The sequence below is a fragment of the Thunnus maccoyii genome, chromosome 17, assembly GCF_910596095.1.
Source record: "Thunnus maccoyii chromosome 17, fThuMac1.1, whole genome shotgun sequence".
Lineage (NCBI taxonomy): Eukaryota > Metazoa > Chordata > Actinopteri > Scombriformes > Scombridae > Thunnus > Thunnus maccoyii.
This window is the reverse complement of record NC_056549.1, coordinates 6786856-6808242: the sequence shown is the minus strand read 5'-3', so window position 1 is coordinate 6808242 and position 21387 is coordinate 6786856. Positions and strand designations below refer to the sequence as shown.

The window sequence follows — 21387 nt, the reverse complement described above, 5'->3', positions numbered from 1 at the left end:
CAATATCTCGGTTTTTATCTCTAATCTGTAAACTTGTTGTTTGTCACCAACGTACAGTCGCGTAGACACACACACACACACACACAGTCTGACATGCCGACTGTAAACTGTCACCTGCCACATTCTCCTGTGTAGAGCGTGTCGAAAGTGTCATGTGTGTATCATGTGCTCCTGTGTGTATGAATGTGGATTACAGGGTTTGTGTGTGTGTGTGTGTGTGTGTGAGTATGCGTGCAAGTGTGAAACTGTGTCTGTCCTGACTTATCTTTGATGTTCATTTTAAAGTCTTTAATTCTGAGGCCTACATTACATAACAAGAAAAAAAACACACACACACACGTACACACACACACACACACAGTGCATCCACCCACTGCCTGTCCAGCTGTTACAAGATCAGTTTTAGTTTTAGCCTGAAGCTAACTTGGTAGAAAATCAAAGTGAGTCCTGTCCACTCTGCCTCTCTGATCTTTATCTTGAAAAAAAGTTTCCGGCACTTTCTTCCAACTGCAGCAAACATGGCTGCTTCTTGGCATCATGTCAGTCTTCACACAGTTCAAAGCTCAATGCTGCATTCAAGTTGTGACCTGAAAAACAACATACGAGCCAGAATTTCAAGTCATGTTTTGCAGAAATTGTCTAAAAAGGTGCTGTGTATTGCACTTAGAGTGGTTGTGATGAGAACTCTGGACTGAAAGATAAAAGTTACATCACATCATTTGTAATCATTTTCTGGTTGTTTTGTGTCTTTTCTGTGACATTTTTCAGGTGAATCAGATCTCTCAGGTGCTGCTCCAAATACATTTACTCACATAAATACAATTAGCTCCAACTGACTCCCATTTAAAAAGCCTCAACTTCTCTCTAGAAATACTAAGTTGATCATTTTTTTCAACGGGTCATTATGGTCTTAATCTCTAAATTCAGGTCCTCTAATAAGTGTGCTGGTGGTCATTTTGGAAATTATTACTTGAGGACTTATAGTAGCTCTAACAATGCTCTCCTTGGCTCCAGGACTCACAATGAATTGGCACAGAGGAATAAGATATATCAGGCTTTGGATACACACACAGTGGCATGTGGGTGTAGCAGGAACGGACCTAAATGCAGAGATCGGCATGCAGGGTTGACGAAACCCTTCTTTATTCTTACGGTGATCAGGACAAAACAGGGTGAACAGAACAAATGATCCAACAGAGACTGAACAGAAAACCAGGACTTAAATAGTAACTGAGAAGATGAGGTGCAGGTGGAGAGATGGGTGGAGAACTCAGAAGAAGAAAGACAGGGAGCCGATTGGCTGTGGAAACACAGGGAGCAGGGCAGGACTGATGAGGCTAACATAGGGCAGGTAAGAGGAGGAGCACATGAACACAGGAGGAGACTACAGAGAAACCAGAAAACCAAAAAACACAATACTCACAAACCACAACCCAGAACAAACCAAATCATCCCAGACAACAGCAGTGAAACACAGAAAACCCAAAAGAACATTAAAAGTCCAGGAACACAAACAAAGTCCAGGCAAGATGTGACACACAACACTTATAAGTAGATTAGGTCATTGTTGGTTTGGCTCCAAACACAACATTTCTTAACAAAAATCACCGGCCTTATCCTCCTGTGTTTTAAACCTTTGTGAAAATGTCGGTCAAGTTTCCAAGACGATATGTTTTCTGAGATCATTTTTGTCCAGGGTGCAAATACTTAGCGGGATTATAGAATGTATTTTGTGCAATTCAGAGGGCCGTAGAAAAAGAAAGAATGATGAGGAGTGTGTGTGTGAGTGTCCAAACAGCAGAGAGGAGTGTTTGTAATAATATCTCTTCTAGCCAACAGTGACCCATTTCTCAGCCTCGTCTGGGACTCTGCATGTGTGTGTGTGCGCATACATACGTCTGCTCCCACGTCCCGATCACCCCATTCCCAAGACACTGCCAATACCCTGGGGCGCTCACACACACACACACACACACACACACATACACACACACACACAGAGCTGCTGCTGTCTGCTGATCAGCCTCCGCCACACTGTTGCATAACAAGAGAAAAGAGAAAGAGAGAGACAGAGACAGACAGGAGAGGAAAACAGAGATGGAGGGATAAAGAGAAAGAAAGTGAACCTGAGAAACAAGGTGGGAGAGAAAAGTGACATGAAGAGAAAAAAAGAAATAAACAAAAAGCATTTTCTGTTGTTCTCAGCTCTCTTATCTCAACTCTGAGCTTGAAACATTAGCCAAATTTATATCCGAACGTAACGCAAATTTTAACCACATTTCCACAAAATCAGATATGTTCCAAATGCTTGTTTCCATCCACTCCTGTTGTGGGAATATTACAAGATAAACAGTCGGTGGCGCTAATTCTCCAGTCGGTGCCGTTAAACAATGTCAGAAAGAAGAGGACACGACGAGATGATGTCATTAAAAGAGCGGCAGTCAAAGCTCAAACGACGGAAAACCATGTGGATAATAAATGTGATGGTTTGTTTCATGCATTCATTTGAGGAATGTTACTTCATCGCTCCACACAGATCTGATGTTTTTGTCTCCTCAGTGATGTTTGAGTCACATGCTTCATGTAGGTCATAATTTATTCACTAAGTTGGTTTATATTTGCTTTTTTATCCACACAACTGCTTTTACACCTCAGACAATAACACTTTTTTTTTGCAATATTTCAACTTTTTTTCAAAATTCTGGCATTTCCATACGTTTTTTCATGTGTAAATTGAAAATGTGCATAAAAACAGGACAACAGTTGGACAACAGTTGTTTCTCATGGCAATAATTTCCCAACTGTCTAACTATCTCCATGTTAATTATGTTGCACACATTCATATATTCATTTGACTATGGTTATATATCGGAGCTTGTGAGCTTCAGGAAGGGAGATGGTATGATGCTGGTATGTGGTACTGACATCAATGGGAAAAGCCTGTTCTCTCTGAAAATATAAAGCCATTTTTTGAACCACAAGAAGTTATAACAGTTCATTTTACTTCCTGAAAATGGTTTATTTTGGGGGAGATTTGGAAAAAATTTCTTAAAACCTACATTAATAGATTTTTGGGGGCATTGCAACACATCCAGCAGTTATGGAGAAACATTATCATTTCATTTCCATCCACCTGGTGAATGTAATTCTCTGCTTAATGCTCCACTATGTTCACCAGCTAGTCTACAGCTAACTGTGTCTGTTTGCAGTTTGGTGCTGAGCAGGTAGTGCACAGTGGATTTTTAGAGCTTTTTCACTGAAAACAGCAAGTGAGAGTGAACCAAAACAGTAAAGGTGCAGCCAGACAGCTAAACAATGAGCTGAAACCTGCTTTAAAGCTCCGTAAAGCCGAGAGAAGCTGCAGAGTTGTTGATTTTCTGAGTCGCCTCTGTGACGTCATTAACCCTTCATCCATGTTTCTCTCCAGCCGGCGGTTTTGTATGTTTTTAGGATTTCCTGCTGCTGCCCACTTCACCTCTCTGAACTCTGGAGGTTCTATTTTTAGACATGGTGACCTCTGACCCCTGCCGCTTTATTTAGTCTAGTAAACAGTCTGGGAAACAAACAGGGGGTTTCCCCAAATCGCTGCGTGTACTTTGCACTGTTTTGTGCATAGAATTAGACGTACATTTTGCTCTTTACTGTCAGCACAAAGTGTGAGCTTCACATGAGAAACACACACATACAAAGGAAGATTTTTAAACTAAAAATCAGTTTCCAGGTACTGTAATATGTGTCTGTTATGATATTTTTAAAAATACGTCCAAATTTTGTTAATTAACATTAAAAACAGTCAGATGGAAAAGCCTTTTTTTCTGTTAATCTGCCATAGCAGCTGATTTGACAGCTATCCAATAATCATTTGGAAGTTTTTGCAATTAAAAGTAATAATAAGTAATAAATAAAAATCCTTAATATTTGCTGTTAAATCAGTAAATATGGATGGAGATGAACCGAACCATGGTGGGATAGATTTTGACCTTTTATATGATGTAAAGAATCTCGGAGGGTCTCTACAAATGTGCTTTCATCTAATACAGAGCTGCTATTAATTGCGATTAATCATTCTGAGTCATTTTTTAAGAAAAAAATGTCAAAATTCTCTGATTCCAGCTTTCCAAATGTCACTTGGCGGATGTGAATATTTTTGGATGTGAGTATTGTCTGGTTTCTCTAGTCCTCTATGACAAGAAACTGAATATATTTGGGTTGTGGACAAAACAAGACATTTGAAGACTTCACCTCGGGCTTTGGGAAACACTGATCATCATTTATATTTAATAATCGTTAGTTGCAGCTCTAATCTATTAAAGACCCCCAGCAGTTCTACATTGTGATACATTTCATATATATGATCATTTATGAGTTATAGTTCCAGTGAAATTATGTTTAGAGATACGTTTTCTTTACCAATGTATGTTTGAAAATGTGCAGTTTTAAAATGTAGATTTCCAGACCATCAGTCATATTTTAGAGTGCAGAGTTCAGGACTTTGTTTTGATGTGATGTCGCCTCCCACAGGCAGCTTGTGACACTTGCAACCATCATTTCTTCTCATGTTGGAAGCTCTGCTCACCAGAAACACAAAAACATTCATTAATGAGTTACAAATGACCCCGCAGCTACTCATGAATGTAGAACTATCCTGCTATAGATATGAGCATTTAGATTATTTAGACTATACATAACTGTCAAATCTGGACTAGATTATCATGGAGACTCCAGAGACTCATTTCACTCCTTTTATAGCATCCATACCACATTAGACCAGGTCTAGATCACAAACCACTATAATTAGACCCATCATTTCTGGACTAGATTAACATGGACACTCTAGAGACTCATTAAAACACAGTTTCTAATTTGTGAAACCTTTATTCTATTTGTGAAAATGCAAAACAGGGCGATTTCACTGTTTTTTTCCATCCAGACAACATTAGACCAGGTCCAGATCAGAAACCATTATACTTAGAACTGTCAAATCTGGACTAGATTATCATGGAGACTCCAGAGACTCATTAAAACACAGTTTCTGATTTGTGAAACCTTTATTCTATTTGTGAAAATGTAAAAAAGTGTGATTTCACTCCTTTTTTCGCATCCAGACCACAAGGGAACTTCTTCATATTAATATTATATATTATTATATTATTATATTCAATTCAAAGTGATATAACACAGAGACAAGCAGCAAATCTGCATATTTGAGAAGCTGAAACCAACACATTTTTTTGGCATTTTTTCTTTAAAAAAATAGTGAAACAATTATATAAGATTAAAATATAATTGCTGATCAATTTTCTTCTGATCAACTTTATCAACTAAACATTGTAGCTCTACTTCAAATCCTGCCCATATTACATTTAGTAGAAACAGCGCCCTCTGCTGAAACGGCCTTCATATCCGGGTTGTTGGGTCAGCTGACCCAAACACGGAAGTAGCTGCAGGTGTGAAGTTGTCAACGAGCTGGAGTAAACAACGTGAGGAGGAGAACAGTTATTATGGATTTATGAACCGTTTTTCAGTTGTTTTAACGTTTCGACGTGACGTTAAACTCTGAAACCGGCTCTTTTTTTATCTGTGAGTAACGCGACAAGTCATTAACGGCTAACAGTTAGCTGTTTCACTCATAATAAGCTACATTATTAGCAATATTCTCACTTTTTTTTTTTACACTTTAGATACTATAAATGTATTTGGAGGAAACTAAAGTAACACAGAGGTCATCGTTAAACTGACATTAGAAGCTCCTATGTGTATGTTGAGGTAATATTGCAATGTGTAGTAGTGACACATAATATACAGTATAACTGTCACACCTTGATAAAATATAGGACGTTCTTCAAAAAGGCACCTAATTTTCAAATATTTTTTGGCTTATCCGATTGTAATAACAAAATTAATTTAAACATAGAGTTACTTTTCTCTATAATTCATTCTGCTTACATTCTTACATTCAAACTAAAGTATGATACTCATCCCCCTTTGTCTTTACAAAGGTTGCAGATTCTCTTTGACCTCAGGAATTCTGGTGTTGTTGTCTGTACTTTAGGAGAAGTGGTTCACTTCTGCATGAATCTGATCTTTCAGCCTCTGTTCAACAGTTACTTTCAACCTGCTGATGTTGTTACACTTTTGTGTGAGCCAGAGGTGAGACAAGCCACAGTCACCCACTGATTGACCTGCAAGACCCATGGTGACGCATATGCACTCGAATTATGCAGGTTGAGCAAATAGTTGTACGTTATTCGACTGAGTTTAGTTTCTTTACCTTCTATCAGCCTCCCCCAGAAGCCGATAAGTCTGTTTTTAAATGCTACACAGAGCAGGTATCTTCCCAGCTCCCCATAGACCGAATCATTGTAGGTTGTCATTTTAACTTTAAGAGTGTACTTAAGAAATTTGAGGTGTGGTTTTTCCAATATATCTATTTTTTCAAACCCCCACACTTCACATGCATTAACATAACTGGTGTGACTAACCTGTCAAAAAGATCTCGTGTGATATCTACAGGTAAATTTCTACATTTACAAATGGGCAAACATAGCACGGGATGTTTGTTTATGCAGCTCCTCAATCACACCGAGATATTTAAAGCAGTGGACAATCTCAAAATTTTCTCCTTTGCATACAAACTTCAGTTTGTTTCACCAACATCACCTCACAGCCGGGTCTCAGAGGGATCTTGGAGAAATGGTAATCAGGGTAAAACCTGGAAAAATGTCCCAAGTTATACACAATAAGAGTTAATAGCAGATTGTTGAACTCAAACACCAAAAACCAAACAACCAAAAAACAGAAAGAATACATTAAAATAATAAATTGAAACATGAAAATGTGAATATTTTCTGGTTTCTTTAGTCCTCTATGACAGTAAACTGAATCTCTTTGGTTTGTGGACTGTTGGTCGGGACAAAATAAGACATTAAAGGTTGAATCTTGGGTTTTGGGAAACAGTGATCAACATTTTTCACCATTTTTTTTTCATACAACACTCTCATTTCCAACAGTGTTTGTTTTTTCCAGCAGGTGGCCCAGTGGGGCTGCAGGTAGCCGCTGATGATGATGAAGGTGTTTCGCAGTCCGGCTCGTCATGGCTACGCTGTGGAGACGTCTCCATTCATCCCCAACAGAGTGGCCTGTACTGCCTCACAGTACTATGGAATAGCAGGTCAGTGTATATATATATATATATATATATATATATATATATATATATATATATATATATATATATATATATATATATATATAGTGCAGTGATTATACTTCATACACTGTAGTCAAGTCAAGTGAAATTTATTTGTAAAGCACATTTAAAAACAACAGTCATATAAAGGTGGGTCTGTAAGTGGGATGTAAAAGTGGCGATACATGTAGAAAATACATATTAGACCTGGTCCCCTTTGTCTCTAAGAAAATGAGTAAAAATGGTTCTTTCTGATTGGTTCAGCAGCGTGTGAGACAAAAAAATATTTGCTCAGTTTCTCAGAGAAACTTTTCTTTAAAAAGTCAGTCATTATAACATGAAACTATCTTGTTAAAACAGAAAAGGATTGTGTTAAAGAGAGAGATCATAGTTTTGTCTTGGTGGCAACAATTCTGCTGTAGTTTAGAATAATTTACCTTCACATATTTGTTCTTTGTCTTTATTTGGTTTATTTAACAAATTGCTTGTGTTTTCAGTGCTGCAGTCACAGATCATTTCTCTCACCACAATGTCAAACCTCAGATTGTCTCTTTTGTCTTTGTTATTGAGTTGATATTAATTGTTTTCTGTTGCATGGTTGTGTTGTGTTGTGTGTTGTGTTCTGGGTTGTTTTGTTGTCTGTCTGCCTTTGTGAGAGTACGTTTTGGGACCCACTTTAAAACAAGACTAAATTTTATCCTGATATAATAAATTTGACAGGTTGTGGCACACTCCTGATTCTGGATGAGACAGAGACGGGGATTTCTCTTGTAAGGAGGTAAAGTTTCTCTTATTCTGTTTTCTTGCCTCTTTCTGACCTCAGTATTCTGTCGTTCGTTGTTTGTCATTTCTCTCTTCTGTGGGGAAGAAGATGCTTTTAAGAGTCCCCTCATTTTTTTGTCTGACTTTAATTTAATTTCTCTTCTTTTTCCTCATTTAAGTATTTTAGAAAGACATTTTTTATCCCTTCAGGCAGTGATTTTAAGGTTAAGTGCACCATGATCATCTGCAGTAACCTTGATTTAGAGTTTTAAAGTTTGTCCACATATTCGTGAGTAAATATAATAAAACAAAGTGTGTGTGTGTGTGTGTGTGTGTGTGTGTGTGTGTGTGTCAGCTGGGAGTGGGGTGATGGTCTGTTCGACGTGACGTGGAGCGAAACCAACGAGCACGTCTTGGTGGCCGGGGGCGGCGACGGCAGCCTGCAGCTGTGGGACACAACCAATCACAACGCTCCGCTGAGGGTGGCCAAGGAACACACACAAGAGGTAGGACACACACACACACACACACACACACACACACTTATACACACAGGGGGATAAAACTTTGTGCTCTTTCATAAAGATGCTGTGTTTTGGCAGAATCATAATCATTTATCTGTTTGTTTGTCTGTGTCTGTGTCTGTGTGTGTGTGTGTGTGTGTGTGTGTGTGTGTGTGTGTGTGTGTGTGTGTGTGTATAGGTGTATGCTGTAGACTGGAGTCAGACCAGAGGTGAGAACCTCATCGTCTCTGGATCGTGGGATCAGACGGCTAAAGTGGTCAGTTTTCTATTTTGTGCCTCTTTTTTTTCTTTTCTCACTTCAAAGCACCAACTTATATTCTCTGACAGAAATAACAATAACAAGTTGTCGGGCCTCAGAAACCTAAATTGTCTGCATTTAAAATAAAAGTTGAAACTGTGTTAACAAATCAAGAAGATCTGATAACTTTGAATCTTAATCTGTGATTCATTACAAAGGGAGAAGCTTAAGTTAACTTGTGTTCTTTATTTGGGGAATGCAGGAGTATCTTCATCTTTTGCACTGTAAAATTTCATATTAAGTCATATTAAATACATTTTTCTTTCATTAACTCAGTGTAATTAGATATGTTGGTCAGTTTCAAGTTTAATTATCACTTTTCAGAGTTCAGTTTCATGAGTTCAGTTGACTAAATGTCCAGTGAATCGTTCACTTAACTCATCAGATTTAGTTATTTAGAAACATTAGCTTATTGGCCAGCACTTCCCAGCAGACTTTGCATCAAGATTAACATTCTCCTGAAATCTTTTTTATGTTCTGGTAAGAAAAACGTTACATGATGGAGGCTGTTATGTGACTTTTTATACACGTTTCTCAGAGGAGTCAGACGGTCCTCTCTCAGTGCTAAACAAGATGAAGATAGATGTGCACTTCCTCATCGAGTAAAACATTTGAGTTATAGGTGTTCATATTCAGGAATGTTGTGCTTGTGATTATGACTTGTGATTGTTAAAGTCACGACAAAGTAAATAATCAAGTCAAACAAAAATAAAATCCAAGCTCATTTGTTAGCTGAGAAGTTCTAGTACATCACAATGTTACATTTACGTAAAGTACAGTAACAGAAGTAAATTGAGAGTTGTGATGATGTAAAATAATGACATGATCCTGTAACGTGGAGCAAGTTAACAGAAGGAAAAAGTTCTACGTTGGATAAACTCAAAGTGTGAACTTAACTTTGCAATTTTGAATTTTTCTGAGCTTTTTCTGACAGAGATGTGTTTGTTTTTTTTCCCTATAGTGGGATCCCACTCTCAGCCGATCGCTGACCACACTCAGAGGTCATGAAGGGGTCATCTACAGCACCATTTGGTCGCCTCACATCCCAGGATGCTTTGCTTCAGCTTCAGGTGAGCCCTCACGCACACACATAACGAAGGCTGAGAGAGGGAACGAAAGAATGAAAGAAGATATAAATGAGCAAAAAACATGAATTATTTGATTTTAAATACTCCAAAGGATAGAGATGCAGTTAATAACTAAATTCTTTAAACCAGGGGTCAGCAATTACGTTCAACAATGGACCAGTTTTTCGGATGTTGAACAGGTGCAGTGAAAACACATCTTAAGATGTTTCATTTCTTTATTTCTTTTAATTCATTCAAAAATAAAATTGGTTTATAAAACAGTTTTAGGGTTGTTTATGAGGGCATTCCCATCTTTCATCATATTTCTACGAGAATAGAAACAGTAATTCATAACTTATCTGCACACAATAAACAGTTGGCAGCTTCATGACTTTTAAAGTTTGGCAACTGACACAAATCTGTTGCTGCTCAGTTTGGCCAAATGATGTTATTTACCTATTAACCTATTTACATAAGCCTTGTGTTTACATCATTATCTTCTGTAGATATATGAAGAGTCATATAAAAGATGTGATGTCATCTTTGAGAGGGAAAACTTCAGCTTTCATTACGGGGCCACATTTTACGTCTTTAAACCATGAAGCCTGATGAGCAGGATTTATTATTGAAGAGGGATAATTGAGATAATTTTGTCCTCTCCACATGTCAAGTGTTCTTGAAGACACTGAAACCCAAATTGCTCCTGAGGTGTGCGATGATTGATGATTTTACTAACTAGGCCGGTGTGATGAATCAGAGCTGGCACAGTGGATTGTGTAATCTCACCACAAGGTGGCGGTGTTGCAGTGTTATTATGGCGAGGCTTTTCTGTGTCTCTACAGTAGGTGTTGGTTTCAATCATTTTCATATCAAGGTGTACAGAAAGCAAAGCAGGTTAGTTTGTATAGCACCCTTCAACAATAAGGCAAGTCAAAGTGCTTTACATAAAAATCATTGAGAAAAGAAACACAAGACAATATAAAATAAAATAAATAGCATTTAAAAAGAGTAAAATATGATAAAAGACAAAGTAAGACAGTAGTTTATGTGATCTTCTGTCCAGATTCAGCTGCTGGTACTGATTTAAAGTTTGGATTCAAAATCACAAAGAAAACAGCATTTTGATGGTGTCCTGTAATTTTATGTATTTGTAGTTCAAACAAGATGTTGAGGTGTGACAAAACATATAGAGGCACTGGTCAAGAGTCTGATCTGGAGCTGTCACAGCTTCTGGATTCTTCCAAATTAATCTAAAACTCTAAAGACGCTTAAGACCACCCCTGAACAGAGACGCAGTTACAATATCCCCTCCGAAGATACCTGAGCCAGCTCTATTCACTGAATGAAAACCATGACATGCAGCTGAAAGATCCGATAACCAGTAAGTTGACCTTTGACCTTATATCTCTTTTTATCGTATACGTCTCTTGAAGTTCAAAATTGGACATCCAGCTTCACAGCCTTGGCCTTTTATGTCAGGAATCAGGGGTGTAAGCAGGTGAATTGCAACGCTGTTGCTCAGAAATCTGTGATACTGTGACTAGTGGAGTTAATATTTGGGATTTATATGTTGCTTGAATGCTCTGTGTAGCTCAAAACAGTCATGAGTTTTGATTTCATGGCTGTTGAAAACAAATAAATCCATGAAATGTAAAAGTCCATGTAATACCCAGCTTTGGACATCATTATTAATTCCACTAGCAGTCGTTGTTTAGGTAAAATATGTACAATCTTCACTCTCAGTATATCATCAGCTGTTTGGTCTGTATCATCATCATCATCATTGTAGCCTTAAGGCACAAGTATACTTCAACCAAAGCTCTTGTTGGATGGGCAAACCGCACCTGAAACCCCTTCCCTCCACACCTTTCTGATGTCAGAAATCTGACAACTGATGTAATTTTCATTATCGACTAATCTGCCAATTAGTTTCTCGCGTAATTGCTTAATCGTTTGGGCTATAAAACAGCAGATAAAAGTGAAAAATGCCGATTACAGTTACCTATAGCCCACAGTGATGTCATCATGGCTTGTTTTGTCTGACTGACAATCCAAAATCAAAATAGAATCAATTTACTATAATGTAAGACAAAGAAAAGCAATAAATTATCACATTTGAGAAGCTGTAACCATCAAAAGTTTGCTTGAAAAATAATTTAAAGTGATTAATCAACTATCAGAATAGTTGCTGATTCATTTTTTGTCAACTAATTAACTGTTCGATAACTTCCAAAAACTCACAACCCAACATTCAACCCCACTACTGACAGCGATTGGCCAGATGTGCACAAGTGTGAAAGTCGGCAGAGTTTGAACTTTCTCTCTCTCTCTAGCTCTCTTTTTTCATTCTTCACAGAACTAATTTTGTCACTTTTTATGTACATCACCATGAATTTGGTTAATCTTTGGATTATTTTCTCGATTAATGGTTTAGTCATTTGATTTATAAAATGATTGAAAATAGTGAAACACGTAAATCACTGTTTCCCAAAGCAAAAGATGATATCTTCAAATGTTTTGTTTTGTCCAGACCAACAGTCCACAACCCAAAGATATTCAGTTTACTGTCATAAAAGACTAAATAAACCAGAAAATATTCACATTTAAGAAGCTGAAATCAGAGAATTTGGACTTTTTTTTCTTAAAAACTGACTCAAAACAAAAAATAGTTGACAACTAATCAATTAATCGACTAATTGTTGCAGCTCTACTGTTGTGCACTTCATTTGTCTTTCTAGACACCAAAGAGCCTGAAATCCACACAAATTGGTCATAAGAAGAAAGCCAAAACCACCTCACCAGATCATAAAAACCTGACTCAGATCTACTTCTTTACATAAAAGCAGCAGCACCAGAGTGAGAAGAATCCTGCTGGTGGTTGTGATACAGATCCTCCTCTCCTCTGGCTCTGTTGAGGAAGTGAGTTTTAGAAAGCAGCTTCATTCAGAAGACAATTAAGTGAGTCAGTTTGTGCCCAGAGGGAGAGCTCGGATTATCTTATCCGTTCGTGCGAGAGCGTACACGCTAACTTTATCGTAGGGGTGGAGCCGAGCTGGTGATGGATGTACGTTTTTGTCAGCTCTGTGATCAGATTGTGGAGCAGCTGGAGTCAAATCTGCAGCAGCTCTCTTCAGTTGAGGATCAGTTTGTGAAGCGCTCTTTAATAAGTTGGCTAATGAGTTTGGGTTAATTGGTTTGCGAGAGCGAGAGGAAATCTCTGATGAGATTTTATAACTAGGGAGATGTTAAGCTCCTGTTGGTCGGAGGGGGGGAGGGTTAATTTTGGTTTTAACAATTTGACCTTTAAGGTTTGATTTATATTCACACAGAAACACACAAAAAAATACAAACTGCATAGTTGAGATGAAACCCTGAGAGGCTTCTGACTGTTGAAATTTAGATCTGTGTCACTCCAGTGGTTATGTGGCATTAGTAGCATTAAAAAAACACAAAATAACTAAAAAAAAAACAATGTAAATCTCACGTTTGACGATCAGAGTTGATTCCTCCACCCTAATACACATCCAGTCAGTTTGAAAGTAAAGAAATGGGCCTCTTGCAAGAACATTTTTGTATTATTTTTAATGTTTTTTCCAAGTATCAAATTTTAACGCTACTATCATCGTAGGTAAAAAATATCACAGTAAACGGTAAATATTGGTCTTGTTAAGTACTAATCTAAACAAAATACACAATAAAATGCAAAAGTAACATAACAGTTGTTCAAAGAGTCAGCATATCAGGACTCTAAAGATGCAAATAAAGATCTATTTGAAATAAAAGACTCATTTAACTGCATAAGTCAGAGGTTAAGTTCCATTTGCTGAGTTTCAGACCAGTGACACAGAGCTCATTAGATCTGTGAGAACACCGAGTCCAGATCAGATCAGATAAATCTGCAGCTAAATGATTTACTGAGAACTGACCTCCATAATAAAACCATTTACTGTGGACTGACTGTTCATGTGAAGCAGTTACAGCTGTTTACCTCCACGTTCACATCTGATCTGACACATCAACCAGCAGCCAGCAGCTCATCCAGACACAGCAGTACGTCCCCCCCCAAAACTCAATCCTGTCACCGTCAACGCACTTTATTCACTAAAGCTCAGATTTCATTAGTACTAATGTGAATAAAAGTGCAAAACACCCACACTCTGTCCTGCTTACCGCTGGTTTATTCCATATTTATATGGTGATTTATTCAGTCTCGCTTTAAAATGACTTTATTATGCACACATTAGATTTTTGTAGTTCAGTATTTAAGTCCAATAAATAAAACAAACTTTTGAACTTTTTCACTTTAATTTCAGTTGTCCTGCCGTCTGATACAGCTGTTAAATATTCAGATATACAGAGATATTTTTAATGTATTATTAATAATTAGAACTAGATCAATAAATAGAGTGGTTGTTATATTTGTCCACCAGAGAGTGCTGATCAACTTATCACTCTGTGTGTATCTTGATCACAATAAATAATCTGTATACACATATATATATATTTATATATATGTATATATGTAAGTCTTCTGAACTGCACCACTGCTCCGGGTCACAATTACTACTATGGCCACTAGATGGCGTCTGTCACACAAATGTAACTACATGTTGTTTTCCATGTCTCATAAAAAAACTGCTCCATAGTGCTACTAGAGATCAGAAACTTCACAGGGCACCTTTTAAGTATGATATTATAAAATAAGATGAGTCCAAAAGAAGGGATGGATTACATAACATTAAAAAAACAAGTTTCAAAGCATCAAGGTGTCAAGGTTTTAAAAATTGCTGATATAACAGTGTGTTGCCATGAATGCACTTTTTCTGGCTTAGTTGACATTTTAACTCTAAATATTCTAATATATTTTATAAATTGCAACAAAATGATAAAATCCGAGACTTATTTGTATCATTGTGCTTGGTGTTTTAACTGTCCACAAACCATCTTTACAAGAAAGAGACAGGAATTTAATGTCAGATATTAGAGAATAGGAATCAGTCCATGGCTCAGTAATGGGCAATAATGAGTACATCTCCACAAGACACAAGACTGTGTCCAGACTGAATTATTTGGTTCAAGTCTGAAAATAACCAGAAAGTGAGAGGAGAGGTGAATTTGTTAAAGCTTCATTTAAGCTGCCCAGTTGACGGATGGTTTACTGCAGCAGCCTGAGGTGAAGGTCGGGATCTGCACTCTGCTTTTTGACCCGCAGCGGCACTGATATGAGACAAGCACAAGTCACCCTCTGTGCTTATCGCTCTCTTCGTCTCTCTGCTGCCTGTTTCAACTCACTGCAGTTAAAGGACCAGTGTGTAGGATTTAGTGGCATCTAGCAGTGAGGTTGCAGATTGCAACCAACCGAATACCCCTCCCCCTGACCTTCCCCTTCCAAGCGTGCAAGAGAACCTTCGGTGGCTGCAAAACTCACCGAAAACATGACAGGCCCTCTCTAGAGCCAGTGTTTGGTTTGTCTGTTCTGGACTACTGCAGAAACATGGCAGGCTCCGCAGAGCTCCCTATGTAGATATAAAGGACTCATTCTAAGGTAACGAATACATAACGATTCTCATTTTCAGGTGATTATACATTAATGAAAACATACTTATGAATATTATATTCCATTTCTGCCAGTTGATCCTCCTAAATCTTACATTTTGGTCCTTTAAGTTGCAGCCAGTTCAGTCATTTATGTTTTTCTCAACCCTCTGAGTTTCTTTCTCTGTCTTTTATTCTTTTTCTTTTTTTCTGCTCTCTCCCAGTTTCCCATTTCCCTCCACTAAAGACTCACTCAGACTTTCCTTCAGTCAAAAGAAATTGCCCTGCGTTTCAAATCAGGATGTGAAGTGTTGGGTCAGATGTAGGTGATCAGGAAGTACTGAGCAGAGCTTTACTGCAGTTTAATGAAAAATGGGGTGATGGGACACTGCTAGAATCAGTGATTCCTCCACAAACCAAAGAATGGTAAAATTTGTGTCGACTGTATAGTGTAAGTGCTGAAAAGAGTGTGAAAAGTCACTTAAAGAGTAAAAAACATTTGGAGAGTGAGTGAATCTGGCCTGGAACTAACAATTATTTTCATTATAGATTAATCTGGCTATTATTTTCTTGATTACTTGATTAATTGTTTGGTCTATTAAACCATCAGAAAACAGTGAAAAATTACATCACGATTATCTAGAGCCCAAGGTGACGTCATCATGTCTGGATTTTGGACAGTTGGTCAGTCAAAATAAAATAAAATCAATTTAAGAAATCATGTAATCATCATGTAAGAAATAGAAAAGCAGCACATTTAAGAAGCTGCAACCATCAAATTTTCTGCATTTTTTTTGGCTTAAAAATGACTTGAATGATGAGTGATTATCAAAAGAGTTGCAGATTAATTTATTTTGGAGATGAATGTTTTGGTGTTTAATAAAACTGAAGTGTCAGTGTAAGTGGTGAGCGAGGTTGAAGACGCACTGAAAGAAGTTGAAATGTCAGTAGAAGTGAAGTCCTCAAAGGAGTTAGAGCTGCAATGATTAGTTAATTAAGCAATTAGTCGACTGACAGAAAATGAATCGCCAACCATTTGCCTCAAGACTTACTACTTTGAGTTGATGTTTGAAGTTTTATTTTTCACCAGTTTTTTCACCGGTTTGACAACACTTGTGCAGCATTCAGAAAAGAGTTGCAAATATAGAAAACACAACCAAATACAGAGATGTGCTGCAAATTGCAGTTCCCAGGGGACACTTGAACGCTGCTTTAATACAAAACAAAGCTTTCAGTACTGTTGATTTTCAAATAGTTTTCTTGCAATCATCAATTTGCAACAGAATTAGGTCCAATAAGGTCATATATGCCAGTGAGATTTGATAAATTTTAATATTGAGTTACTGCTCAGCTTTATATGTGACTAAGCTGTAACCCTGTCTGTCAACCCCCCAGCAAAAATGTATGCGTTTGTGTTTTGCCAGAGACTAAAGTGCTCATCAGCCAAATGATGTTTTTGCAGGACACTGACACACAAACACAAACACACACACACACACACACATGCATGTATTTATATGTGTGTTTGTTTGTGTTTGCTCCATGATACCATGTAGTGTCTGGTTAAATAATTGATAGCAGGCGTCCATCAGAAACAAAGGTGTACTGACACACACACAGTGTCAGATGTGTTGTTGTTCACTTCACTGAGCTGCAGCGGTGTGTGTGGTACGCCCTGGCCTCGGGGAAACTCTGGCATGACATGAATTGTGACTCCACTTTCTCTGCTTCCAAGAATGACCATCAAACTCCAGGATTCAGCTTGTTAAGTGTTTGTCACCTCAGGATGGAAAACTCCAAACAAAATGTGTTTTCCAACTAACCAAAAATAAACCAAAAGTACAATGAAGTCACCTAAACTTCTGACACAAACAGCTATAAAAAAAAAAATATATATATATATATATATGTCTCTCTGAGCTGCTGATGGATTTTTAGCAAATATTTGACTGTGCGTATGCAGTAAATTAATGGCTACCACTTGCGTTACTGTCACAGTAGGTTAATATGCCGTTTTCACAGTATCTTATAGTAAAATTACAGTTGTATACTGTGACATCAAAGTCTGTTGTGCAATCAAATTACTGTGATATAAAACTATGTAGAATTACTGTATTACACTGTGACTTTACAGTAAAATGCACAGTAAATTATGGTAATGTTGCAATATTCTGTTGTAGAGTTACTGTAATGTACTGTGATTTTACAGTAAAAATGTCCATCAGACTACTGTGATATAGCAGTATATTGTTGTATAATTACAGAATATACTGTAAAAGTAATGCAACTCAGCCTGTAATTTACTGTAAATGTACACTTCAGATAACATAAAATACTACAAATTTAACCATTTCACCTTTTTTTTCTGTAAACCCATAACAAACCTAAAATATAAAAATGTTAAGTTCAAATAAAGACAAAAGCAAAATCAATTTAAGACATTTATTTTGGAATTTAATATATATATATTTCACAGGTCAGTGCAACTATTGCAAAGATTGAACCTTGATAATAATCATCAGTCATACTTGAAGCTGATTTATAGGCACGCCACCCAAATTTTGTTTCAGTGTTTCTTCAATTTAGAAAGGTATTTACCAACACAATGTGAAATAGCATAGCTGCAGTCAAGTAAAATTGAGTTGGTAATTTACAGTGTAGCAGCATGGCTCAAGGGATGATCACGTCTGCTGGTCAGTTGGTCCACCACTTTCATCCAGAGTGGGTTTTTACTAGTCAAATCCAGACAAATGTATTGATAGAGCACATTTAAAAACAACAGGAGTTGACCAAAGTTAAATAATTAAAATAAAACAAAAAGAAATAGATAAATAACTGTAACAGACAAAGTGAAAACATTTTTATTATGATATTAAAATGAAGGGGAATCAAAGGTGATTTTTATAAAGGTGAGTCTTTAGCCATGATGTAAATGTGGCGATACAGTAGATGCTATAACTGAACCACAATCTGGGAGCAATGGAGCAATGGAGAAATCTTGGTCAACCAAGTTTTGAATGGAAACATGGAACAGAGACTACAAATGTAAATGAGCTGTAGTGTTTTATGCCTGGAAAGGATCGGACCAATATTTGACTGTACATATTGGTTGAGGTAAAGACACCTTTGGGCCTGTGAGTGTGTGTTTATCCTGTTAGAGGAATGTTATATGTGAGGAAATATGAGTTAAATATCCTGACGTGAACTCAGCGAAGATCAGTGATTCAATGAGTTATGAAACATCAGTGGGAGATATTTGGCAAAACCTTCACAGGATTACTTTTGTAAACGGATAATATAACGGTCTAGTTAATAATTATAACTGGCTGCTTCAATCATATCACACTGGACTGGAGCTGCTGAGCCGTTGAAAGGAGAGATGAGAAGAATAACAGACTGTTGCATTCCTGCTCTTTTATCTTGTGTTGTGTTGCTGAGCAGAGAGCTCTGCTAAAGTCACTTTGTTATGCTTCTTTTAAACTGAGTTTCTCTGTGCCGTAGTCTCTCTCCCTCTCTCTCTCTGTGTGTGTGTGTGTGTGTGTGTCTAATGAAACAGAACTTTTAGAAGAATTTTAAATCTGCTTTTCTCAGATGTTAAATTTCAGACTCATTTTCCTGCTGCAGGGGTCGGTCTGTTACGATATATCAGGTGCAGCAGATGTTGGTATGAATTTCCATTCTCTCCTCCCATATTTAACGACTCTAAACAGAGACATTTTAAAATACATATTGCACGAGCCCAAACATGCAATTTTCAGGTGGGTCTTCTTGGCTTTTCTTCAATTTTACTCCTGCAACCCTTTAGTAATGCAATTTAGCTGATGAGCGCCTAAAAAGTGGTGCCAAAGCCTCAGTGTCTATCATATTATGGCCACTTCCAATTCTTGATTCTGATTGGCTGGCAGGTCATTTCAATCACCTGATGAGATAAGAAAAAAATAGTTATATCAGTAAATTAATGACTAGAGGGCCAGCGAGATGATGAAAGTAGCCAGCTAAAGGAGACAGCAAGACAAATTCTTCTTGTGAGGCAACTCATACCTAATTAACCCTTTCATGCGTGAATTATGATAACCTCAGTCAGGATTTTTTTCCTAAGTGTTTTTATTCCTCTGTAGGCATGAAAAAAATATTTGAACTTCATTTTTTTTAAACACGTATTTTTCAAGGAGTTTGTCCAACTTAGTGGACAGATGATTAATTGTCATTTTCTCCCAACATAAAATCAATACTTACTACAATATTAATTTTAACAGTTTTATTACTCCTTAGTTGTTACTTGATACAAAATTTTATTTATCTGCAAGGGTCTATTACTATAGAAGGATTGGCAAGATATTCCTGAGTTGTTGAGTAGTCCTGGCTGGCCGGCAGGCGGCCATCTTGGTTTTGAGCTTTTACAGACTATGGTTTTGAGAAATTTGTGTTGCACTTACAAAGGCTGGCCAAAGGATGGCAGCGTATGGGATGACACACTGGAGTCCACTGTGTTGGCTGATGTCAAACTATACCATTAAAACCTCAAAAACGGCTTTTGAATAGCTGTCCACTGTAGTGACCACTATGCATGAAAGGGTTAATAAATGACATTTCAAACATTTCAATAAACAAACCAGGTTCAGTATAGGCCACATTTGTTTCCGGCATTTTTGCACCTAATATTCACCAAATGTATTAAAAAACATATTAATGTCTTCTGTAATGTCCCAACATTAGTAAGAGGTAGAAATTTTAGTATTTCCTGCTCAATTTACATTGAAAATTTCGCCCTCCGCCTTCTGTAAAACACTTCAGAAAACACTTAAATTTTCTTGACAATCACTTGTCTTCTATGTTTAATGGTTCATTTATGCAAATAGTCCTTTGCATAAATTGAGTTTGTTTTATCCTGTTGTCATAAACATCTGTCGCATGAGCATTTAACCGTTTTGTGGCAGTTTTGTATGCTTTTTAAGCAGTTTGTAAACTCACATGTTGAAAGCTGCAACATAAATGAGATTTGTCATTATATAATTACCATCTTTCATTGCATATCTCATCCCTGCAACACGGTGGATTCAATACTACTGCTGTTTGGACTGTTTGGAGTTGCCACTCATGCCTGTGAGCTTTCTGTATCTTCACTTTTGACAATAAATTCACTAAACTGTCCCTGCCTGTGTTTTTCTGGTGGGTATTACGTATGAATGGAGGGATGATAATGAGTTGTCAAACAGTGTTATAGCATTATCATATGGTGGAGAATTGCTGCCTTATCTCTCAGGGGAGGCTTCCCCTCTGGTGGCATTTAGCAGTTAGCATGATAGGCTAGTGCTGCTGCTGTTGGCTTTGAAGAGAGAGAAAGTGTGTGAGAGAGAAGATGGCGTCTCATTCAGATAAGCTTATCGGGGTTTCCCATGCTCCCTGCTGCCTCTCCTCCTCACATCTTCTTCATGTTTCTCCTCCTCTTCTTCTTCTTCCTCTCCCTCTTCTCTCCACCCTACCCCCTCCAATTTGGTTCAGTGCCACATTTGATCTCCACCTCCAGCATCAGCAGGAGAAGAGATTGTGTGTGTTTAAGTGTGTTAAGCTTCCATCTGCACCTCCATATCTCCTCCAGTGTAATTTGCAGTGCCACATCCAGTGTTGCTCTCAACTCTGCAACAAATCAGAGCTTCAGTAAACAACAAGTCGACTCTTTCCTTACTTGTGTTCTCCTCATCTCTTCCAACTGTCTTTATCATCCAAATCACTGGACGACAGGACTGGATAACGTGCCTGAAATGAATATCACTTAAATGAGGAAAAAAATGTCATGATATCAGTCTAAAACCGTTCAAATTCACATTTGAATTATCAAATTGATATTCCACTATTATATGTTATGTAAGGCAGAACTCTTCACACAAACTTCAGCTTTCAACTTTTATATTAAAAAAAGTTCAAGTTTATTAGTATATCACAATATCACACAAAAACGAGTGCTTTACAGAGTGATAGAACATCAGAAACTACGTTATGACGTTATAACAT

The 21387-nt window shown here is 37.4% G+C and overlaps 1 protein-coding gene across 4 annotated transcripts in view; it reads left to right on the top strand.

The window, feature by feature from the left end:
* The first annotated feature begins 5391 nt into the window (after positions 1–5391).
* Positions 5392–21387, top strand: part of pex7 (peroxisomal biogenesis factor 7) — a 61271-nt gene continuing 45275 nt past the window's right edge. Inside the window, exons 1-6 of one of the 4 annotated variants that reach the window (XM_042391000.1) lie at positions 5392–5480; positions 7027–7171; positions 7910–7967; positions 8307–8457; positions 8654–8731; positions 9735–9843. In XM_042391000.1, coding sequence (XP_042246934.1) covers positions 7060–7171; positions 7910–7967; positions 8307–8457; positions 8654–8731; positions 9735–9843 — 508 coding nt within the window. In that variant the 5' untranslated portion in view covers positions 5392–5480; positions 7027–7059. Of the gene's footprint in view, positions 5581–5748; positions 5767–7026; positions 7172–7909; positions 7968–8306; positions 8458–8653; positions 8732–9734; positions 9844–21387 lie in introns of those variants that run through there. The other 3 variants (XM_042390999.1, XM_042390998.1, XM_042391001.1) reach the window with 3 other exon arrangements.